The sequence below is a fragment of the Podarcis bocagei genome (genome assembly GCF_964188305.1).
Source record: "Podarcis bocagei genome assembly, chromosome: 1".
NCBI lineage: Eukaryota > Metazoa > Chordata > Lepidosauria > Squamata > Lacertidae > Podarcis > Podarcis bocagei.
In genome coordinates, this window is record NC_138125.1 from 138,666,591 (window position 1) to 138,686,851 (window position 20,261).

Sequence of the window (20,261 nt, forward strand, 5' to 3'; positions counted from 1 at the left end):
TCAGAAAAGGTTACAAAAATAAGAAAAAGAAAAAAAGAAAAAAGAAAGTACAAAATACAGAAAAATAAAAACAGTTAAATACAAATCAATCTTTCCATGTCTTGTCTTTCATTTACTTGTTTCCCTGACCTCCTCACACCTCCCTTTTTTGTATTCCGGTTCAGTTAGTTAATTCAGCAAATCCTTTCCCTCTTTGCTTTTATCTTAATCCTTTATCTTAATATATTATAACTTTAGATTCTCACCTGTTAACAATCCATTTTTACATACTCCTTTGTAACATTGCTGCTAAAACCACTTAACTTCATTCCGACATCATTCTAACATTCATTAATTTTGCAGTATTTCTGTAAATAGTCTTTAAATTTCTTCCAATCTTCTTCCACCGACTCTTCTCCCTGGTCTCGGATTCTTCCAGTCATTTCCGCCAGTTCCATATAGTCCATCACCTTCATCTGCCATTCTTCCAGGGTGGGTAGATCTTGTGTCTTCCAATACAGTACTTTGCAATAAGTATTCTTGCTGCTGTTGTAGCATACATAAAGAAAGTTCTATCCTTCTTTGGCACCGATTGGCCAACCATGCCCAGGAGAAAGGCCTCTGGTTTCTTCCGAAAGGTATATTTAAATACCTTTTTCATTTCATTATAGATCATCTCCCAGAAAGCCTTAATCCTTGGGCATGTCCACCAAAGGTGAAAGAATGTACCTTCAGTTTCTTTACATTTCCAACATTTATTATCGGGCAAATGATAGATTTTTGCAAGCTTGACTGGTGTCATGTACCACCTGTATATCATTTTCATAATATTCTCTCTTAAGGCATTACATGCCGTGAATTTCATACCTGTGGTCCATAACCGTTCCCAGTCAGCCATCATAATGTTATGTCCAACATCTTGTGCCCATTTAATCATAGCAGATTTCACCGTTTCATCCTGAGTATTCCATTTCAACAGCAAGTTATACATCTTTGACAGAGTCTTAGTTTTGGGATCTAACAGTTCTGTTTCCAATTTTGATTTTTCCACCTGGAAACCAATTTTCTTATCCAAATTGTATGCCTCCATTATTTGATAATAATGAAGCCAATCTCGCACTTTGTTTTTTAGTTTTTCAAAGCTCTGCAATTTCAATTTGTCTCCCTCTTGTTCCAGAATTTCCCAATATTTTGGCCATTTGGCCTCCATATTGAGCTTTTTCTGAGCCTTCGCTTCCATCGGTGACAACCACCTTGGGGTTTTATTTTCAAGTAGATCCTTATATCTTGTCCAGACATTAAACAATGCTTTCCTGACAATGTGGTTTTTAAATGCTTTATGTGCTTTAACCTTATCATACCACAAATATGCATGCCACCCAAATACATTGTTGAAACCTTCTAGATCCAAAATGTCTGTGTTTTCAAGAAGCAGCCATTCTCTCAGCCAGCAGAATGCGGCTGATTCATAGTAAAGTTTAAGGTCTGGCAGGGCAAATCCACCTCTTTCTTTAGCATCTGTTAATATCTTAAATTTTATACGGGGCTTCTTGCCCTGCCAGACAAATCTAGAGATATCTCTCTGCCACTTCTTGAAACAGTCCATTTTGTCCAAAATTTGCAATGTTTGAAACAAAAACAACATTCTTGGCAATACATTCATTTTTATTGCAGCGATATGGCCTAGCAATGAAAGCTTCAAATTTGACCATATTTCTAAATCTTTTTTCACTTCCGTCCAGCATTTTTCATAGTTATCTTTAAATAAATTCACATTCTTAGCTGTCATATTAACCCCCAGGTATTTCACTTTCTTAACCAATGTTAAACCTGTCTCCTTCTGAAACCCCTCTCTCTCAATCACTGTTAGATTTTTCTCTAAAACCTTGGTTTTTGACTTATTCAGCTTAAATCCTGCGACCTGACCAAATTCTTGAATCAGTTCCAATACTCTTTTAGTACTAGATTCTGGTTCCTGTAATGTCAATACTAAGTCATCTGCAAATGCTTTCAATTTGTACTGTTTGGCTCCGACTTGTATACCCTTAACCAATTGGTCCCTTCTAATCATATTTAAGAGGACCTCCAGGACCGATATAAAAAGCAATGGGGAAATTGGGCAACCTTGTCGTGTCCCTTTCTCTATCTTAAATTCTTCCGTCACCACATTGTTAACAATTAGTTTGGCCTTTTCTTCAGAATATATTGCACTTATACCATTTCCAAAACCTTGACCAACCCCCATCCCCTGTAGGTTCTTCTTCATAAAACTCCAGGAAATATTGTCAAAAGCTTTCTCCGCGTCCACAAATATCAAAACTGCCTTAGTATTAATGTTCACTTGTGATTTTTCTAAAATATTAATTATATTTCTTGTATTATCAGACAAGTGTCTGCCCGGGAGAAAGCCTGCTTGATCTTTATGTATCTCTTCCACTAGTACTTTTTAAAAATCTTTTAGCCAAAATATCTGCAAAATTTTTATAATCCACATTAAGCAGAGATATGGGGCGGTAATTCTTAAGCTGTGTCTTCTCAGACTCAGTTTTCGGTATAAGTGTAATGTAAGCTTCTTTCCACGACTCTGGTGCTTTTTTCCCTTCCAAAATTTCATTACAAACTTCCTTTAGTGGTTGTATTATCCAATTTTTCAAGGATCTATAGTATCTTGAAGTTAAACCGTCTGGCCCTGGAGATTTACCCAATTGCATATTCTGGATGGCACCTTCTACCGCCTGTTCAGTTATTTTATAATTCAGCATTAGCTTGTTTTCTTGAGAGATTTTTTGTAGTCCATTTATTTTCAAGAATCAATCTATATCAATTTCTTTCTGTGATCCTTGTGTATATAGTTGTTTAAAATACCTCTGGAAACAATTTCTAATCTCCACTGGGTTCTGTATATTCTTTCCTTCCACTTCCAAATTGCAGTTGTTTCTATTTCTTCTCTTTAGCCGGCTTGGTTTTTAAACAAAGACTAAGGATTGAAGCAAGAGAGAAAGCACATTGGTCCCAAATATAATACTCGTTATATTTAGTAGTAGTACTTTGCTGCCTGATGTTTAATAGCCTTGTAGAAGAAACAGCAGGATAGTGGTCAGAGATATAGTGGTCAGAGATTTGATTAAGGGGTTTTAGAGAATGAACCCTTTATAGAAATTGCATATTGTCTAGATTTTATTTCTCGCATCAGAAGCTCAGTGCCAAGAAAAAATGCAAGCTTGTGGATCAGGGAGTATTTTAACCTGATTGTGTAAACCTATAGTTTTCTGTATTTATGTGGATATTGGTTAATTCTCTGTAGGTGACTTTGCTGTGCTTTGGAAAAACTTGTGCAACTTGTTTCACAATAGAGCACCATTAATCGGGTGAGAGCTCAGTAACCTGTATTTGTTCAAAGTAATCAATAGCACAAATATTGTACTTGTATCTTAAAACAGACCAGTGTATAGTTGATGGGGTCACCTATGATGTAAACCAGACCTTCCACAAACGCCATGAGGAAGGACACATGTTGAACTGTACATGCTTTGGTCAAGGTCGGGGAAGATGGAAATGTGATCCTGTGGGTAAGTCCATTCTCAGCTGAACTTCCTGAAATATCGAGAGCCAGAGAGAGGGGGAAGGAACAGTAAGGCTTTTGCCAAACCCCAGTTTGATAGCAGGTATTATAATAAATGAGTGAAGCTATGTTTGATGTTAAAAGTCAGATCATGCCATCTTTTAAAGGCTGCATTCTCTGTAAAACTATTACAAAAATCTGTTACCAAATACTGCCTACCTAAAACTTTGCTAATGTAACTAGTATATACCACCTCTTCACAGCATTTGAATGTAGGTTGCTTATAAGCCTGTAGTATACGCAAATCTCCCTGCTTGCCCATGAATTGGGGCCATAGCATTTAATTTCCAAAGATGCAAATTGGAATAATTTTTAAAACTACTCCCATGAGCGTTTTGAGATGACTTTGGTTTCTCTTTGACCCGATCCACCCTCTTACTCACCTTTCTCCAAACTAGAAAGCCCCAAAATAGCATAGCCTCTCCTCATATGGGAACACAGTTTGAAATTTTCACCATGAAGTTTTTCTAGTCTCTTGAACCAAAAGCTTCAAAGGCAGTTCTAGCAAATATTATCTTACCTGAGGCTAAGCCTGTTTTACTTGGCTGACTGTACTCTGCTAGGACTAATGAAGATTTGAATTGTGTGAACAGCACTCTTGAACCTGGTCATAGCTAAGACTATTTCTAAGAATGAACACATGGCTGTTTTCTCACCAAAGAAACATTCCTAATTTTGTTTGCATGTTTAGGCCTGGGTGTTTGATAGCTGGTTATTTAATCCCTGGGGAGCTTTAATGTTTTTCCTGGCAAGCATTTATAAAGTCCTAGTGGTTAAGTTCTTCTTCATTTAAAATAGATCTGTGCAGGTTTACTGAACCACATTCTGCAGCTTAGTAAATGTGAGGCTGTTGCAAATGGCTGCTTGGGGGAAAGGGAGTTTTGTTTGAAAATGAGTTAGAAAGTTCTGTAAAATGGGCTGTTTCCATCTTTGCCATGCATTTTTTGGGGGGAAATTGCTGCAGTTAGCACCTAGTAAAACTTATTAATAAAGTTCCCATCTGCAATGCACTAAGATAAATGTGAAGCAACATGATTAAGGCTCATTTAAGTATTCTGGAATTTCAGAATCTACTTTCCACTTAAAACTCTGCTCCTAATAGTATAGTTTAGAATTACAGGGACAGTGAATAAGAGAATACAAAGATCTAAATATTGAAATGGCATGATTCTACACCCCTAAAATACATTGAAATTTTGCTATTTCATGTTATCAGCAGAAGCAGAACTGAATTTAAAAGAAAGCAAATTTTGGCCATTGGTGGAGATACAAATGGGATGTATATTTGTCACGTACCCCAAAAGCACTATTTGCTGTTTTCACATTTTCATAATAGAATCCTAGAGAAATAAGAGTAAATCTGCTCCCACCGAAATGATTCCCTTCTACACAATTATTTATGGCACATGTGTCCTACTTATCAGACATTACATCAGAAAGCCACAGACTCCTTGACTAAATCCTTTCCTCTCAGCTTTAGTTTTCAGTCTGCATGATAGAATTAATAATGGTAACTTGTGTGATAGTTGTGTTGAAGGGTTCTCTGCTGTAGTCTTTCTATCTGGCCTTGGGCATGTGACTTTCCCTTAATAGGTGGGAAGGAGCAAGGTTTTGAATGGAATTCATTCCATTCAGGCACAGGAACCTGCTGGTGATAAGGTTCCAACCCTGGGCCAGTGACTCAAGTGAGAAATGGATCCTGATGGGTTGCCCCTCTAAAAGACATGCCAAGGCTATGCTATTTGCAACAGATGGGGAAGCCCCAGCTGGGCCCACTTTGAAACCCCACTTCTTGTGAAGAGCACAGGCAAGTTGGGGGCGGAATATGGGAATTTCAAAGGGTCATATGGAAATGTGGAAACAGGAGTGTCGAGTCTGTAAGCCTGAAGAACCCCACACTTGAAATTTCTGTGAAATAACCACACATTCCCCACTTGGTTTTCTGCTTCCAGACCAGTGCCAAGATTCTGAAAGCCAGACCTTTTACCAGATTGGGGATTCGTGGGAGAAGCACGTTCATGGTGTCAGATATCAGTGCTACTGTTATGGCCGTGGCATTGGAGAGTGGCACTGCCAGCCTTTGACCGCATACACAGGTAAGAAGCTGTGGGATGAACAATCGGTTGGTTTTTTTTAAAGGATCCAGTATGTATCCTTTGAGCATGTTTTCTTGTTTTCAGTGATTCCATGTGAGCAGAACTTTGCATAAGACCCTTTTCTCTTGCAGAGAATCCTGTTTCCTAAGAATCTTATCTTTTATGGTTTTGATCACATTTTTTAATGTAAGAGAGAGAAGTTAGAAAGTAATCAGGTCCAAAACATGTGTCCCATGAATTACAAGAATCAAACTTGCATGTCTTTAATGTTATTTCCATTGAATTGTACATTTAGGTCTCTATACTATTCACATTGTGATTTTTAAATTATTATCATTTAAGCATCCTTCCAGCTGCCTCTTCACCATATTGATTTTCAGGGCAATGGTTACTCTTTACTTGCACACACCTTTCCTTCTTTTAGCTGTCCAGACTGAATTTTTTTTTAATGGATTTTGAAGCTCACTGTTAGATACTTTTTTTTCTCCTGGTGGGGCTGCTTCTTTGCTTCTAACAGCTTCGTGGCAAGGATGATAGCTTTTAGTACCTGGCATGACCAGCTCTCTGAACAAAATGTTTGAACTGTCCTGATCATCCAGTTCCAGGAATTTTGCATAGATGTGGTTGATACGAGTTTGTTTGTTCAGCTTCAGCCTTATGCGCATACATTGATAAGAGAGGCTGCTGAGTTGACCTTTGGGCTTTCAAACCGCATTTGCAGCTTTGTTTTTACTAGCTTTTAAATTTATGGATGAGCATCACAGTGCCTAGTGGTAGGTGGTGGCCTAGTTATCCCATAAAATAAATAACTTGTGAGTAAGCAGGAGTTTATTGCTTCCGCATATTGATTCTGGGATTATAGCCCTGGAATTGCAAGACTTGCTTTGGGAAGTGTGTCTTTTTACTTCCCAATTTTTTTGCTGATATAGGATTAGACAGGGTTTGAGGTTGGATTGGAGCTCTGTCTGAAGACTTGTGTGCAACTCAAGCATAGTTGCCTATCCTACACCATTGAAGATCAAGGAACAAAAGACACCTCTGTTCCAGGCTGAGTCAGTGATGAATATACAGTATTTTGTTAGGGAGAGACCTAGACAGTCTTGCTGTCTTGCTTTGCTGTGGGTCAGTGAACTTGGCTGCAGGATTATATGGCCAGAAAGTTCTAAAAGGTAGTTAAATCCTATCACTGCAAGGCAGGGTTATCCATTCATCATGTGCTTATCATGTGCTGACCCAAACCATCCAGAGCTAGTATGTGCTCGAAGTGGAAGGTAAGATGTTGCCTACTAAGTGGATGGCTCCCTTCCTTAAGCAATGTGGAACTCCAGTGTTGTGGGGAAAAACATTCCCAGCTCAACATTCTTTGAGGGGCAGTAATAGATGGAAAATTAAGGACCTTTTTTCCACCTTGCCTTCCTTCCTTCCGTCCATTACAATTTTGGAATGGTTTATAGTCATTCTTCTGAGATAATAGTCCATAATTTTGTTGGAGCTTCTAATTTGTTTATTCAAGGGAATGTCCAAGAGGTTGAAGAAGGAAGTACATTTTGTTCTCTGGTATAGATAACTGAGTACACATAACTTGCACCAGCTGAGAATGGCATAGTAACACAAACTTTTCTTGGGAAAGTAAATAGTAATCAGGAAAGAACTGGGTTCCATTTTTATGAATTTTGGAGTAGAAAGTGGCATACATTTAAACATGCATGCACTATGTTCCACCTGTTGCAAAATATGTATGTTTTGTACTGAGATGGGAACAGTAAATGTTGAATGAGATGCAGCCCAGACCAATTTCATGGCCCCACTCAAGATTATCTACTTGTTGAGTTAATATCCTGCTTTTCCATTGGCATGTTCAAGGCAGTTAACAATGTTGCACAAAACAATTCCTATAACTGTTCACATGGAAGATGGTTCCCACAGGAAGCTGGAGAACTGGATTTGACTCTTCCCATGACTGCTGCCAGTTAACATTCTTTGAGGGGCAGTAGTAGATGGAAAATTAAGGACTGATTTTCTTAGATTAGGCCTTCTTTGTGACAAAGTATACTTTGTGGGATTCACAGTTCACCAGAGGAACAAGAATGTTGACTCTGGAGGGTCAGCATGCATTCAGGGCTGAAACACCCTGGGATTCCTTGTTCCTGTAGGCAGTGTTCTATTACCTCAGGATAACAATTCTGAGATAGCACCCCTGAAAATAGCAAGACTTATTTTGGGGCTGGTTGAGCAGTGAGACTCAGGACATAGAACATGAGGTGGAGTGTGGCCTGCACGAGAGTCACTACTCCAAAGTGATAGTATTCTGTTGAGAGAAATAGTATATCTTGAGGCATGTGAAATGAAAACACAAGTCCTCAGGTTCCTCTGGTTGGCTTTTGCAGTTATAATTGAGTCCCGGTATTCTTGTGCGACTGTTACAACAACCCATCTCAAGGAGTTATGTGAAATATGTGTACCCTCAGAATAGTAGCCAAGGCCTCTTCTTAGATACACGATGGATGGAAAATGTGGGGGTAAATCAAACAACCGAGTTCCTGAGTATCTCTTTGGCAGTTGAGACCATTTCAAAGCTAGCCCCAGCATGGGAGGGGGCTTGTTTTTATTGAAGCTTTTAAAAGTTTCCACAGGTATGTATGCTGTACAGTTGTCCAAACAAGTTTGCAAAGGGAAACTTCTTTAAAAGGAAGAATTTAATTGCTAAAATAACAGAGGGTTCCACAGAGCCAGACAGTTCCTTGCTGATGTGCTGTGGGGATTTAAGTCTTTCTCACTAAACACCATATACTCATTCAGAAGCTGTACTGAATCAGCATTTAACTGGAAATTTGATGCAGGTGGTACAAAACAAACAAACTGAAGGTTAAAATGAGTTGAGCATCAATAAAATGAAAAACAGGGGCTGTGAATTTAATAACTTTTTATGCTCGTGGGTGACCTGGCAGATCACTAACTCTCAGCCTGACCTACCTCACCTGGTTGTTATGAGCATAAAAGAGGGAAAAGGGGAACCAATAAGTTCTGAGTGTGAGTTGATTTGGAAATTAATGCAATACATTTGGAAAGCCCTTGCATGTGTAATGCAGCAGCCATATCACACTCCTTTTGTGATGTGCCAACATCACAAAAACTTGTATATATTACCTGCTTCCACATTTCATTTCCTGGTGAATCCCACCATAAGAATACCATACTTTTCCATGTATAGGTTTTTTTACTCCAAAAGAATGTTAAAAAACAGGGGTCATCTTATACACGGGGGTCATATTCCCTCATTTTCATAAATTTAAGTCCCCCCAAATAGGGGTCGTGTTATACATGGAAAAATCCGGTAACTCTTGAAGATTGTGTTGTGTTTTGCCAAAAAGGAAAAAAAGTTGAACACAATCCTTATATTACTGTACAATGTAGGTGGGTTATGATTATTGGAGACAGGAGGGAAATATGAAAATAAATTTACTTGAAAAAGATGCATAGATGTAGCTGCAAGTAAATTAATGGAAAAAATTATATTTTAGGTTCTACTGGCCCTGTCCAAGTTATTATCACAGATGTCCCAATTAATCCTGATTCTCATCCTGTCCAGTGGGTTGCACCTGAATCCTCTCACATTTCCAAGTACATCATCCGATGGAAACCAGTAAGCACATGTTTCATTTGTGGAACAACTTTTTCTTAGTCCCAGGAATCTAGAAGTCTTGCAAGCAGATGGAAATTTGTTATTGCAATCTACCATGGCAATACAATAGAAGTAATTTTTACTCTTAAGGCTTAATTCATTTCAGTACTTAACAATCTATATATTCTGTAAGTGTGCCGAGGTTAGTGGCCTAGCCTAAACCAAGAGGATGAGATGGGTTAAAATACCCATCCTCAATTTTGCAGCTGGATTTTGCGGGGAGGGCTGTGGGCACTGGTGAAAATGTTCATGGTAGACAGGGGAGCCTTTTCCATTGCTGTGATCACTGGGCTGATGCTTCCTAAGCAGAAGTCAGTAACGTCATTGCAGTGACGTCATTGCCATAGTTACAGGAATATGTTCCTGTTCGTCATTTCAAGCAAAAGCAAGAGATGCGGCTAAATCTGATTGGCTGAGTGGTACTGTGCCATCACATCCACCCAATGACCCATAATTAGTCTGGGTTGTATAGCGAAGAAGGAACCTTTTTTGAGATGAAAAGAATGGTGTCAAAGTAGCTGCCAAGGGAGGCAGGGATTAGGTCTTGGAAACAAGCAAAGTTTCCCAAATATCATGTATTTGGCAATGAGTGGCTCAGTCGGGGGAGCTGGGGTAGAGCCACCAGCTTCATGGGGTCAGATGGAAGTCTAGTGGTTCCTTGCTTCACCTCACTCCTGCTGCAATAGGAAACATGCAGCAGTTAATGGATGCGTTGCACGTCAGGCCTCCAAGGGGTTACATAGAGGCACCTCAAAAGATCCAGCCTTCTAATGAAAGAGATTGCTAAAGACTGTTTGGGGACCAAATGAAGAAGAGGGCATGTGCTCCTGCACATTTAATAGTTGGACTGAAGAGAGTTTCGGCAGGTGTTGCTTGTCACACAAGCTAAAACTACGCAATTTCCTCTCCTACAAACAAACTGCAGGAGCCTTGCGTACATTGTTCTCTGGCCAATTTAGGGACGGAATATGCACCATGAGGAAAAGAATAAGCCATATATGAACTATTAGGATCTGTTTGGTTTGGTTTTTTGTTTAGTTGGTTTACGGTACATTCCTCCTTTTCACCAAAGTCTTTGGACCAGCTCCCATGACATGTGTGAACTACAGTGGATATATCACAAACCATGCATTCAAAATGGTACCTGTGCCACTTGCTCTTCAAAATATGGCTTGGTCCATGAGATAAGTGTTGAAAGAAGCTTTTGTTCTGCATTCCTTTAAGCAGCACCTGCTCCTTCCATATCATTGTCCCATAAAGGAAATGCAGATGATATTTAGAAATGGAAGCAAATGAGAATCTTCCTCATAATGAAGGAAACACACGGACTTCTTCTGTTGCCATATTCCTGTCCTAATATCCTGTGTTTTGCTCCTTTAGAAAAATTCTAGAGTGAAGTGGAAAGAGGCCACCATCCCAGGCTATTATAATTCTTACACTATCTCAGGCCTGAAACCTGGTATCGTTTATGAGGGGCAGCTTATTAGTGTTCAGCACTATGGCCAGAGAGAGGTCACCCGTTTTGAATTTACCACCTCAAGCACCACAGCTATTTCAAGTAAGTATTATTTCATTCTCTCCCAAGACAGACAGATGCTAACGTCCAGGTACAGGGCGGTATACAAATTCAATAAATAATAATAATAAAGAAATTTGGTTTGCAGTGCTGGTAGTATTCACTTTAATGTATTTCAGTCTTGAAACAGGTGACAGGCATATATTAGAACTTCTGATAGTTGCTGTGTTGCTAGCACACGGCCAGCCTTTGTTCTATAGTATTGTTGGCCATAATATTTCTTATACCAACAGTAATGGCATAGAACAGTATCCAGTAGCCTCACATTTCACCTTGTTTCTGTGCATTTTTAAAAAAATACCAGTCTGCTTCCCTGTCACTCTGTGCTTTCTCTGCTTTGATCTAGGGCTGGGCGATATCTGGTTTTCAACATTGTGACACATATCACTGGAATAACATTGTGATATACTGATATATCACTCGTGTGTGTGTGTGTGTGTGTGTGTGTGTGTGCGCGCACGCGCGCCCAGCCCTACTTTGATCTGTTTCAGGTTCTGAGGCCCTCCGTATAAAACAAACCTCTGTGTTCGCCATTCACTATGATGTGGAATCTAAAAATGGCTGTAAAGTTTTCAACTTTTTGCTAAAGTGGATGAGATTCATAGGCACACAAGCTCCTCCACAATGGATTAAACCTGCCAAATTGCAAACAAGCAAACGCAGAACTTTTTTGTGGGTGAAGTCAAAGCGGTTCACTTTTCACCGTAATATCTTCTTATGTGGAGGGGTGCAGGGGGTATTTGTTTCCCTGGTCTTTCTTACCTTAAAGTAAGAGGTCGCCAAGTGGTATGCATATTTGCTTGTACATCTTAAAATCTATAGCTTCCCTTTGGTCTGCCCTTTCGAGTGCATGTCTGTGTCTTCCGTTGGCCTTACAATGTGAGGCTACCTAGAACGCTGCCTATGGACTTCTCAAGAGCTCTGGGGTTTTGCAGTTTTTTGCTAAAAGAACTATGTAGGATTTATAAATGAAGCTTTAATCTTTTTTTTTATTAAAAAAATAATCTACTGCTGTGCTTTAACAACGACAACACCCAACACCAACCCAGAGGTCTTGAGTGTTCTGCCGTCAGGGAGCCAGCCAAGAACACCCCACCCCACGTTGCAAGGGGTTATTGATGTCATGGTTTCATTCGGGGGGGGGGAGAAATACCCCCAAATCACCCCATTGTTCAGCCCTTTTGCTATCAGTTTTAACTCACAATTAACAAAAATAAAAAAGTATTAAAAGTCTGTATTAAAACATTCTTTTGTATAAAATCAAAGCCTATGTAAGGCAATAGCTCTTGATTTCTCCTGTTTTTTCTTCCATGAAACTATTGCTTATATATTAATTTTGCTTTGCAGGTACTCATGTGGTAGGAGAAACAACAGCACTTCCTTCTGTGGTTTCTATCTCGGAATCCATCACAGAAATTACAGCCAATAGTTTTGTGGTTTCCTGGGTTTCTGCTTCAGACACGGTCTCAGGATTCCACGTGGAATATCAACTGAGTGAGGATGGGGATAAGCCTAAGTACTTGGGTAAGATTGGATGAGCATCAGTCGCAGATGGCATAAATAGGGATAATTTCATTTCAGCCTATAAAGCTTATCTAGTATGGTTGTCCTCATAGCCATGTCTACTCAAAAGTAAGTCCCTTTGAACTCCCAGCTATGTTAAGGATTGCTGCCTAACTTTTGTTCTGCTATTGAAAATATAAGTCTCATAATTATAGATATATGAATTATTTAGAATTTTCTGAAACTGCATACAATTGTGTATGGAGGCTTCATTCAGGCAGATCACACCTCTTAATTTCTTGCCAAGTGAGTTTTACTTCAGTTTTCTGGAGTTTTCAGAAGTGCCCAGTGCAGTCCAATCTGATACATGTTTTCTTCAAAAGAATTCCTGCTGAATTCACTGGGGTTTACACCAAAGCATGGCATTGTAGCACTAGAATCCTGGTTGTTTGTTTGTTTGTTTGTTTGTTTGCACATAACAAACATCCCCTGTTTTTCATTTCTTCTTTTTAAAGATCTACCAAGCACAGTCAATTCAGTTAGTATCTCCAACTTACTTCCGGGTCGCAATTACATCGTCAAGGTCTATGAGGTCTCAGAAGAGGGAGAGCAGGATTTAATTCTGTCCACCACACAGACAACAGGTATGTTGCCAATATTTGGCAAGGAAAGACACCAGGCCACCATATTTTCCCTTTGAAGCTGGTCGCTTCCTTTTTGTGCCATTAGACTTTCATATTTCTCTCTCTCCTTAAACAGCACCTGATGCTCCTCCTGAGCACCATGTGGAAAAGGTTGATGACACTTCAATAGTCGTGAGCTGGAACAGACCAGAAGCTCCAATCACAGGTCTGGCTCATTTACTTGTCTTGGTTTTTAAATTTTGGTGCATTTTGTTTTTCTTCAGTTGTAAGAGAGGCAAACACATGGCAATATAGCCGAGGAATAAACTCTTTATACACCAAAAAGTACGGCATATATTTCAGGCATGCAGGAGGTGACTATCAATCCTGCTAATAAAAACAGAGGGCTCTGAAGTATTGTGATTCATAATGTTATAGTCCTCCTAAATTTTAATTTATGCAGGCTCACTAGTCCTCAGTTTCTGAAATGTGCAGGATCAAATAAAGGCTTGATTAATAACGGTGGCTAATTCCACATAGGGATGAGCAGATGTCTCCCATTTGGTTTTGTTTCTGTGCCATGGGCTAACCATGCATTTCTGGCTACCTTAGGGTACCGAATTGTCTATACTCCATCTGTGGAAGGCAGCAGTACAGAACTCAACCTACCAGAGTCTGCTACCTCGGTGACGCTCAGTGACTTGATGCCTGGTGTTCAATACAATATTAGCATCTATGCTGTGGAAGAGAATCAGGAGAGCTCTCCTATTTTCATCCAGAAGACAACCACAGGAGCACCACAGGAAGGTAATGCCTACTATATTTCCACTGCTCTTCCCTATGTCCCTCCAAAGCTATATCACCCTCCAAATGTGAAAGAGAAACTGGACTTCCTGGATTCATCCAACTCCACCAGAAGCTGATTGGTTTTCTTGAGTGACACAATGGGAAGGACTTTTGAGGGACATTGGAAAAGGGAACATCAATTCCTCTGTGATATGGTAGTGGGATGTAATGGGCATTCTTTTTACTTAGTTTTGGTTACATTTAAACCATTCCCACCTGGCAGCTACTTTCAAAATGTGGCAGCATGAAAAGGGCAGTTGTAATATGGGGTCCAGGTTAGCCCCCCCCTTGTCATTGCGGTCACTTTGCAGTTCAGTAAGGGGTGTGCTTTGTGCATCTTTCTGGCTAGGTGTGATTCCTTCACCCAAGGATTTGCAGTTTGTGGAAGTCACAGATGTCAAAGTCACCATCATGTGGACCCCCCCTGAAAGTGCTGTGACCGGCTATCGCGTAGAAGTGATCCCAGTTAACCGCCCTGGTGAACATGGTCAGAGGCTGCCCGTTACTAGGTATTCGTTTGCTGAGGTCACAGAGCTTCTGCCTGGAACAACCTATGTTTTCAAGGTCTATGCCCTCGGACAAGGCACAGAAAGTGAGCCACTGACGGGAGAACAAACAACCAGTAAGTAAATTTTCTTTAACTATGTTTATATATTTGTTCCAACTTCATCCTGCCAGAAAACTCAATATTTCACAAATATTTATTTACAATTAGAAATGTGGACGTTAGTGGCCAGGATAGTTCAGCAAGAGAATTTCTTTATCAAAAGCTGCTTTTCTGGTTCAGGAGTTCCTTCCAACTGAACTTCAAACTTCCTTTTTTTTTGAGACCATGAGTTGGTGGTGGAGACTGTTGAATTAAATATTGTGCACATAACATAGGCACTCACACATAACCTTTAGTGAAGGATCCTTGGTCACAGCCACTGTCTTTGTAAAACTCAAAACATGTCTTAATGCAGAATGTTCACATGATCTTGTCAGGGTAAAGCAAAATAGCAATCTACTGTGCTGTCATTGTGATACAGTTTTAAAATTGTGTATTTTGAGGGCAGTGATGGACCAGATCCCAAATGTAGTAGTGCTGAGTACAGCTATTCTTAATAGGCATGAGCTGGTAACAGGTGTTTGCAACTGTGCTTTCCATTCATTATGATCATGGCCAGAATTGCTTCATCTAAACCACATTTTGAAAAACATTCACATAAATCCTGTGCTATAATTGAAATATATGGGAAAAGAGAACAGGCAAGATTTCCAATGAATAACCCCCCCCCCCAGTCCTTCAAGATAACTAGTCCTTCAGACCAATTGAATACTTGCTTTTGAAATCTATGGATCTTTCCTTTTCATCTGTACAACAAATAAATATATATAATCACAATTTATTTTAAAAGTTTTGGAAACATACAAGTATTGCCTCTTTGCTATGCAATGAAGGGATAGAACTGTAGATTTTGTGATCATGGTTGTTAATTGCTGTAACTAAAGAAATTCTGCATATAGGGAACAGTACAATAGTTGGCACAGTATGTGTTTATGTAAGAAACAAACCCAAGGAAGGAAGATTAGGTACCTGCGCCCCTTTAAAATACCTCTAAATATCCAGGTGCCAACTTGGATAAGAGCCCAGATTCCAGTGGTTCATAAGAAGAGACTGCTGGATCAGGCCAATGGCATCCAGTTCTTACAGAGGCCAACCAGATGCCTATGGGAAAGCAGGGAGCAGGATTGGAGCAGGAGAGCACCATCCCATCCAGTGGTCCTCAGCAACTGGTATTCTAAAGCGTGGCTAGCAGTCCTCAAGAGCCCCACCCACCATGAATTTGTCTAATCCTCTTTTAAAGCCACCTAGATTGGTGGCCATCACTGCCTCCTCTGGGAGCAAGTTCCACCGTGTGAAGAAGTACTTTCTTTTATCTGTTCTGATCTTAACTTTTGGCATAAGATGTGAGGTCGCTGTTATGAAATAAATACTGACTAGTGGTAGCAGTAGCAACTGTGGTGTGAAGCCCTGCTCTATATGTTTAGGCAGGGAGGAGGGAAGAACAATGGCTTCCTAAGAAGATGTAAAATGATTGTTTGGCTTTCTCTTCTAGGACTGGATGGCCCAACTAACCTGCGTTTTGTCAATGAGACGGACTCTACTGTGCTGTTGACCTGGAGGCCCCCTCGTAGCCGCATTGCAGGATACCGGCTTACTGTGAGCCTCACAACAGGAGGGCAACCCAAAGAGTTCACCGTGGGGCCCTCAGTCACCAGATACCAGCTGAGGAACCTGCAGCCTGCCTCTGAGTATACTGTGTCCCTAGTGGCTATCAAAGGAGACCAGCAAAGCAACCCGGAAACAGGAATCTTCACAACTTGTAAGCAAGAAGCAGCTTTGGATATTGTTTCAGTTATCCTGATATTTCCCAGGCTTATGATGAGGTTGTGTCTTAAAAAAAAAAGAAAGAAAAATTTATTAGTATAGAACTGTGTGAGGTTACACGTAGTAAGGTTTGTAGTTGTGTGTGCTGAGATACCTGCTGTCATCAGTGGAGTATAATAATAATAATAATAAATCTGCCAGCTCCTCCCTGTGCCCTAATACTTCAAGATCACCTTCCATTAGCATTGGAAATTGCCGCCCATTTTTTACTCCTTTATGTGAGTCTTCCACTGGAACCTCCTTAAGAGCAGTAGCTAAGGTGGCCAGTACAAAAGGCAAAGGAGTAGGTCAGGGTCCCTTTCGTTCCTTGGTATTTTGAGCATAGCTTCTGCCTAACACGTTTTGGGGATTACTTACCTGTTAGTTGAAGAGAGAGTTCTAAGCTTTGGTTTCATATCATAGCCTGTAGTAATCTGATGACCACAGCTCAGCAAGATCAACCTTGCTGGATACATATTGCCACCTTGTGTGATGAAATGCAGATTTCTACCACAAGATCCAAAAGCCATCTTGAAGTGCAAGAATCATTATGTGAATTGCCTGACTCTACTGTGATAGACAGAACTAATGGTTGGATGGCCATCTGTCATGGATGCTTTAGCTGAGATTGCAGGGAGTTTGACTAGATGAGCCTTGGGGTCATTCCAGTGCTACAGTTCTATGATTCCTGCTGTATTTCTTCAAGGGAAATTCTGCCTCACTGAAAATGCCAATCAGAACCACTTGTGATCCAGCAATATGATTGCAGATTGGCCATGCAACAGCAGCTCACCTGGGGCTCAGTAAATCTCCTGATTTTGTTGCCTTCATGGCATTGCAAAAACAAAGCATGGGTATAGGTTTCTCCAGCAGCGGCTAGTGTGGTGGGTCAGAGTAGCACACCCAACGCAGGCATCGCTTATCACCTTATGAGGCTGGGGCAGGGTAGTGGCAAGGTCAGGGTGGCGGTGATGCACTGTTGGAGCCAACTTGCACGCCACAATATGTGACTTGTAGGCTGCATTCGTTTTGGTGGGTCACAAGTTATGTAGACTTGAGTAGACTCTGCTGGTCACCTGTAGGTGGTGTCTCTGCAATTTGTTTTGAGATGAGACTAAAGCTTCAGGCTGATTCCAAAGCTGAGTTGATCAATGACATAGTACATGTACAAAAGAGCCATATTTGGTTCAGAGTTTTAGAATATTTGATTTAGAAAAGTCCTGATCTTAAAACTGCTGCCTTGGTTTTTTATTAGCTGTCTGCTGGCTTGTATCTGTTCCAAGTTAAATGTGCCTGATAACCAGGATCTAAGTTACATATTAATACTCTAATATTGCTTCCAGTCCCCCCCCCCCAGTAGAGTCATTCTGGTCTAGCACTGCTGGAAGTGATAGCAGGCTATGACTCAGATGTGGTGTGAAGCTTTCACCAGAAGGAACCAGCGACAGATTTTAGAAGTTGTCACCCTGTCATCTGTGTGGAAGGGATGGACACACTTGGTATATAGGTGTCTTTTTAATATAGCTTTTGATTCCTGGGCAGCTGGCTACATTTTTATACTAGCTCATCTGGCTCACCAGACCTAACTTTGGAGCCACATACTAAGTCTATTTAATTAAGTGCATTTGGGTGTATACTTAAAGTTGCTACTACACAACAGCCAGTGTGTCTTGCAGACATTCCTTCAGAGGCAGTTAATTAGGGATTTTTATCCCAAATTGGCAACATTTTACTTGTTTACAGAGGAAGGGAACCCGTTGTTTTGGTAGCCATGCGCTGTTGTTTTCTCTGCTGGGTAGTACTTTGAACTCACTTTGAAGCTGATGTAAATAATGAGATCCCTCTACTTTGCAAACTAGAAGTAATGCCCAGTGCTCAGGCCTTATGCCGGCTGCTTCCAGCTTTGCACCCAGGAGCCGGTTTGGGATTCATATGCATTGATACACGTAAACGTGTTTTGTTGGAATGAACCATCTCCTTTGGTTAGCCCATGACCCTGAGGAGAGTAGCCTGGTTACTATGGCAGTGACTAAATCTGCTTTGGCAGGCAAGAGTTGGGATGAAATGCAAACTCTTTATCCTGGTACTAAAGAGTTGAGCCTGGCCTACTGAGCGCTGGGTGGACTCAGCTTCTGGGATGGCTGCCTCCCTGTGCTGTCACAAGAACTCTCCTCCTCATGGGAAAGAAAGGAGGTGGTGGGAGGCATGGTAATAATGGTTGCAAAACAAAGTGGGGATAGGAAGGCCAAGGAGGAGGAATCTCAGGACTTCTGGAGAAGCCTGCTAAAGAGCTTGTGCTGCTATCAGGACCATGGGGGTAAAAGTCCTGGGCCCTCATTCAGCAAAATGAGGACAACTCTCAAACATAGCAGACCTGGCTTCTCACATTTTGTACACATTCCTATCTAAAGAGACCACCACCACCAGACCATCAAACCCAGAGTCTCAAATTACTTGACTGCACCATGAACCTGTGGAAGAGCTGAGAGAATGCTAAACCCTCTTTCCTTCTCATGGAGAGATAACTGCTGGGCATGGAATATGCTCCTATGCCTCTCTGGTTACCCACATAGTATGCTTAAAGACCATCTTTGTAGGAATTTGGGTTCCAGCTGACAGGACTAGAGTCCAGCTCTCTTTAATTAGGCCCACAGAGTTTGTAGACTACTCTTTATAACAGGACTAATTTCCTGGTGAGAATGCCTGCCTCCTGCTGCAAACTTTGGGACTGCCTCTGAAGACTCCAGTTGGCGCAGAATTCAGTGGCCTGGTTGCTAACCGGGCAGGACGGTTCAAGCATATACAGTGGTACCTCGGGTTAAGAACTTAATTTGTTCTGGAGGTCCGTCCTTAACCTGAAACTGTTTTTAACGTGAGGTACCACCTTAGCTAATGCGGCCTCCCGTTGCTGGCGCACAATTTCTGTTCTCATCCTGAGGTAAAGATCTTAACCCAGGGTACTATTTCTGGGTTAGCAGAGTCTGTAACCTGAAGCATCTGTATCCTGAAGCATCTGCAATCCGAGGTACCACTGTAACTCCAATCCTGGCCCAACTGCACTGGCTGCCAATCAGTGTCAGAGGCCAACGCAAAGTCCTGGTTTTTGACCTATAAAGCTTTAAACAACTCAGGACCACAATAGTCCAAGGACCGCCTCTCCTCTCCCCATAGGAACCAGCTCTGACCTTGTGCTCAGATTCTCAGGCCCTCCTTTTCTGGGGTGGGGTGTCCTTCCCAGGGAGCACCACCTGGCTCCAGCATTATATCTCTTGAGGCACCAGCCAAAACCTTTCCTCTGTAACCAGGGCTTTGGCCTTTAATTATCTGCAGCTTTTTAGGGTGTGATGTTTTTAATGTATTTCTCTTTCTTTTTGGTTTCAATGTACAGTATCTATGCGGGGTTTGACTAGTTGCTTGGTTGTAAGTCACTTTGGGTTGCACTGGGCAAGATAAGCGACTGACAAATTAAATAAATAAACTAGTCCAAGGAAATTCCATACTACAAATAAAAATATTACAGCAACAGATGTTGTATGTGACACTCTTACAATAAGAGGCAAAATATAAAATACAGTTCATGGCAAGCTGGCATCTCTAAGTGTCGTGATATTGTTTAAATGGGAGCTCTTTTTGTGATTTCATCTTACAGTACAGCCCTCAGGCTCTGTTCCTCACTATACCACTGAAGTGACAGAAACATCTATTGTTATTACCTGGACACCAGCTCCAAGAATTGGGTTTAAGGTAAGAAAACAGCCACAAATTCCCACCCTACCAGTACTTTAGGTATCACTTAAACAGACATGAAAACCAATCTACCTCAGCATTGGGAGAGACCCCTGGTTCAAAAGGGCTTATTACAACTAATGGCTCGTGGCTATTTGACAACTTGTAGTAGCAATTGATACACTGGCTGAACGTCAT

The 20,261-nt window shown here is 40.9% G+C and overlaps 1 protein-coding gene across 5 annotated transcripts in view; it reads left to right on the plus strand.

The window, feature by feature from the left end:
* FN1 (fibronectin 1) overlaps positions 1–20,261 on the plus strand; it is a 77,076-nt gene that overhangs the window by 24,242 nt on the left and 32,573 nt on the right. For all 5 annotated transcript variants that reach the window (XM_081191187.1, XM_081191188.1, XM_081191189.1 and 2 more), the window contains exons 11-21: positions 3,420–3,548; positions 5,554–5,697; positions 9,219–9,340; positions 10,760–10,937; positions 12,303–12,479; positions 12,974–13,102; positions 13,218–13,307; positions 13,694–13,888; positions 14,277–14,549; positions 16,027–16,293; positions 19,987–20,081. In XM_081191187.1, the coding sequence (XP_081047313.1) occupies positions 3,420–3,548; positions 5,554–5,697; positions 9,219–9,340; positions 10,760–10,937; positions 12,303–12,479; positions 12,974–13,102; positions 13,218–13,307; positions 13,694–13,888; positions 14,277–14,549; positions 16,027–16,293; positions 19,987–20,081 (1,799 nt within the window). The remainder of the gene's footprint in view (positions 1–3,419; positions 3,549–5,553; positions 5,698–9,218; positions 9,341–10,759; positions 10,938–12,302; positions 12,480–12,973; positions 13,103–13,217; positions 13,308–13,693; positions 13,889–14,276; positions 14,550–16,026; positions 16,294–19,986; positions 20,082–20,261) is intronic.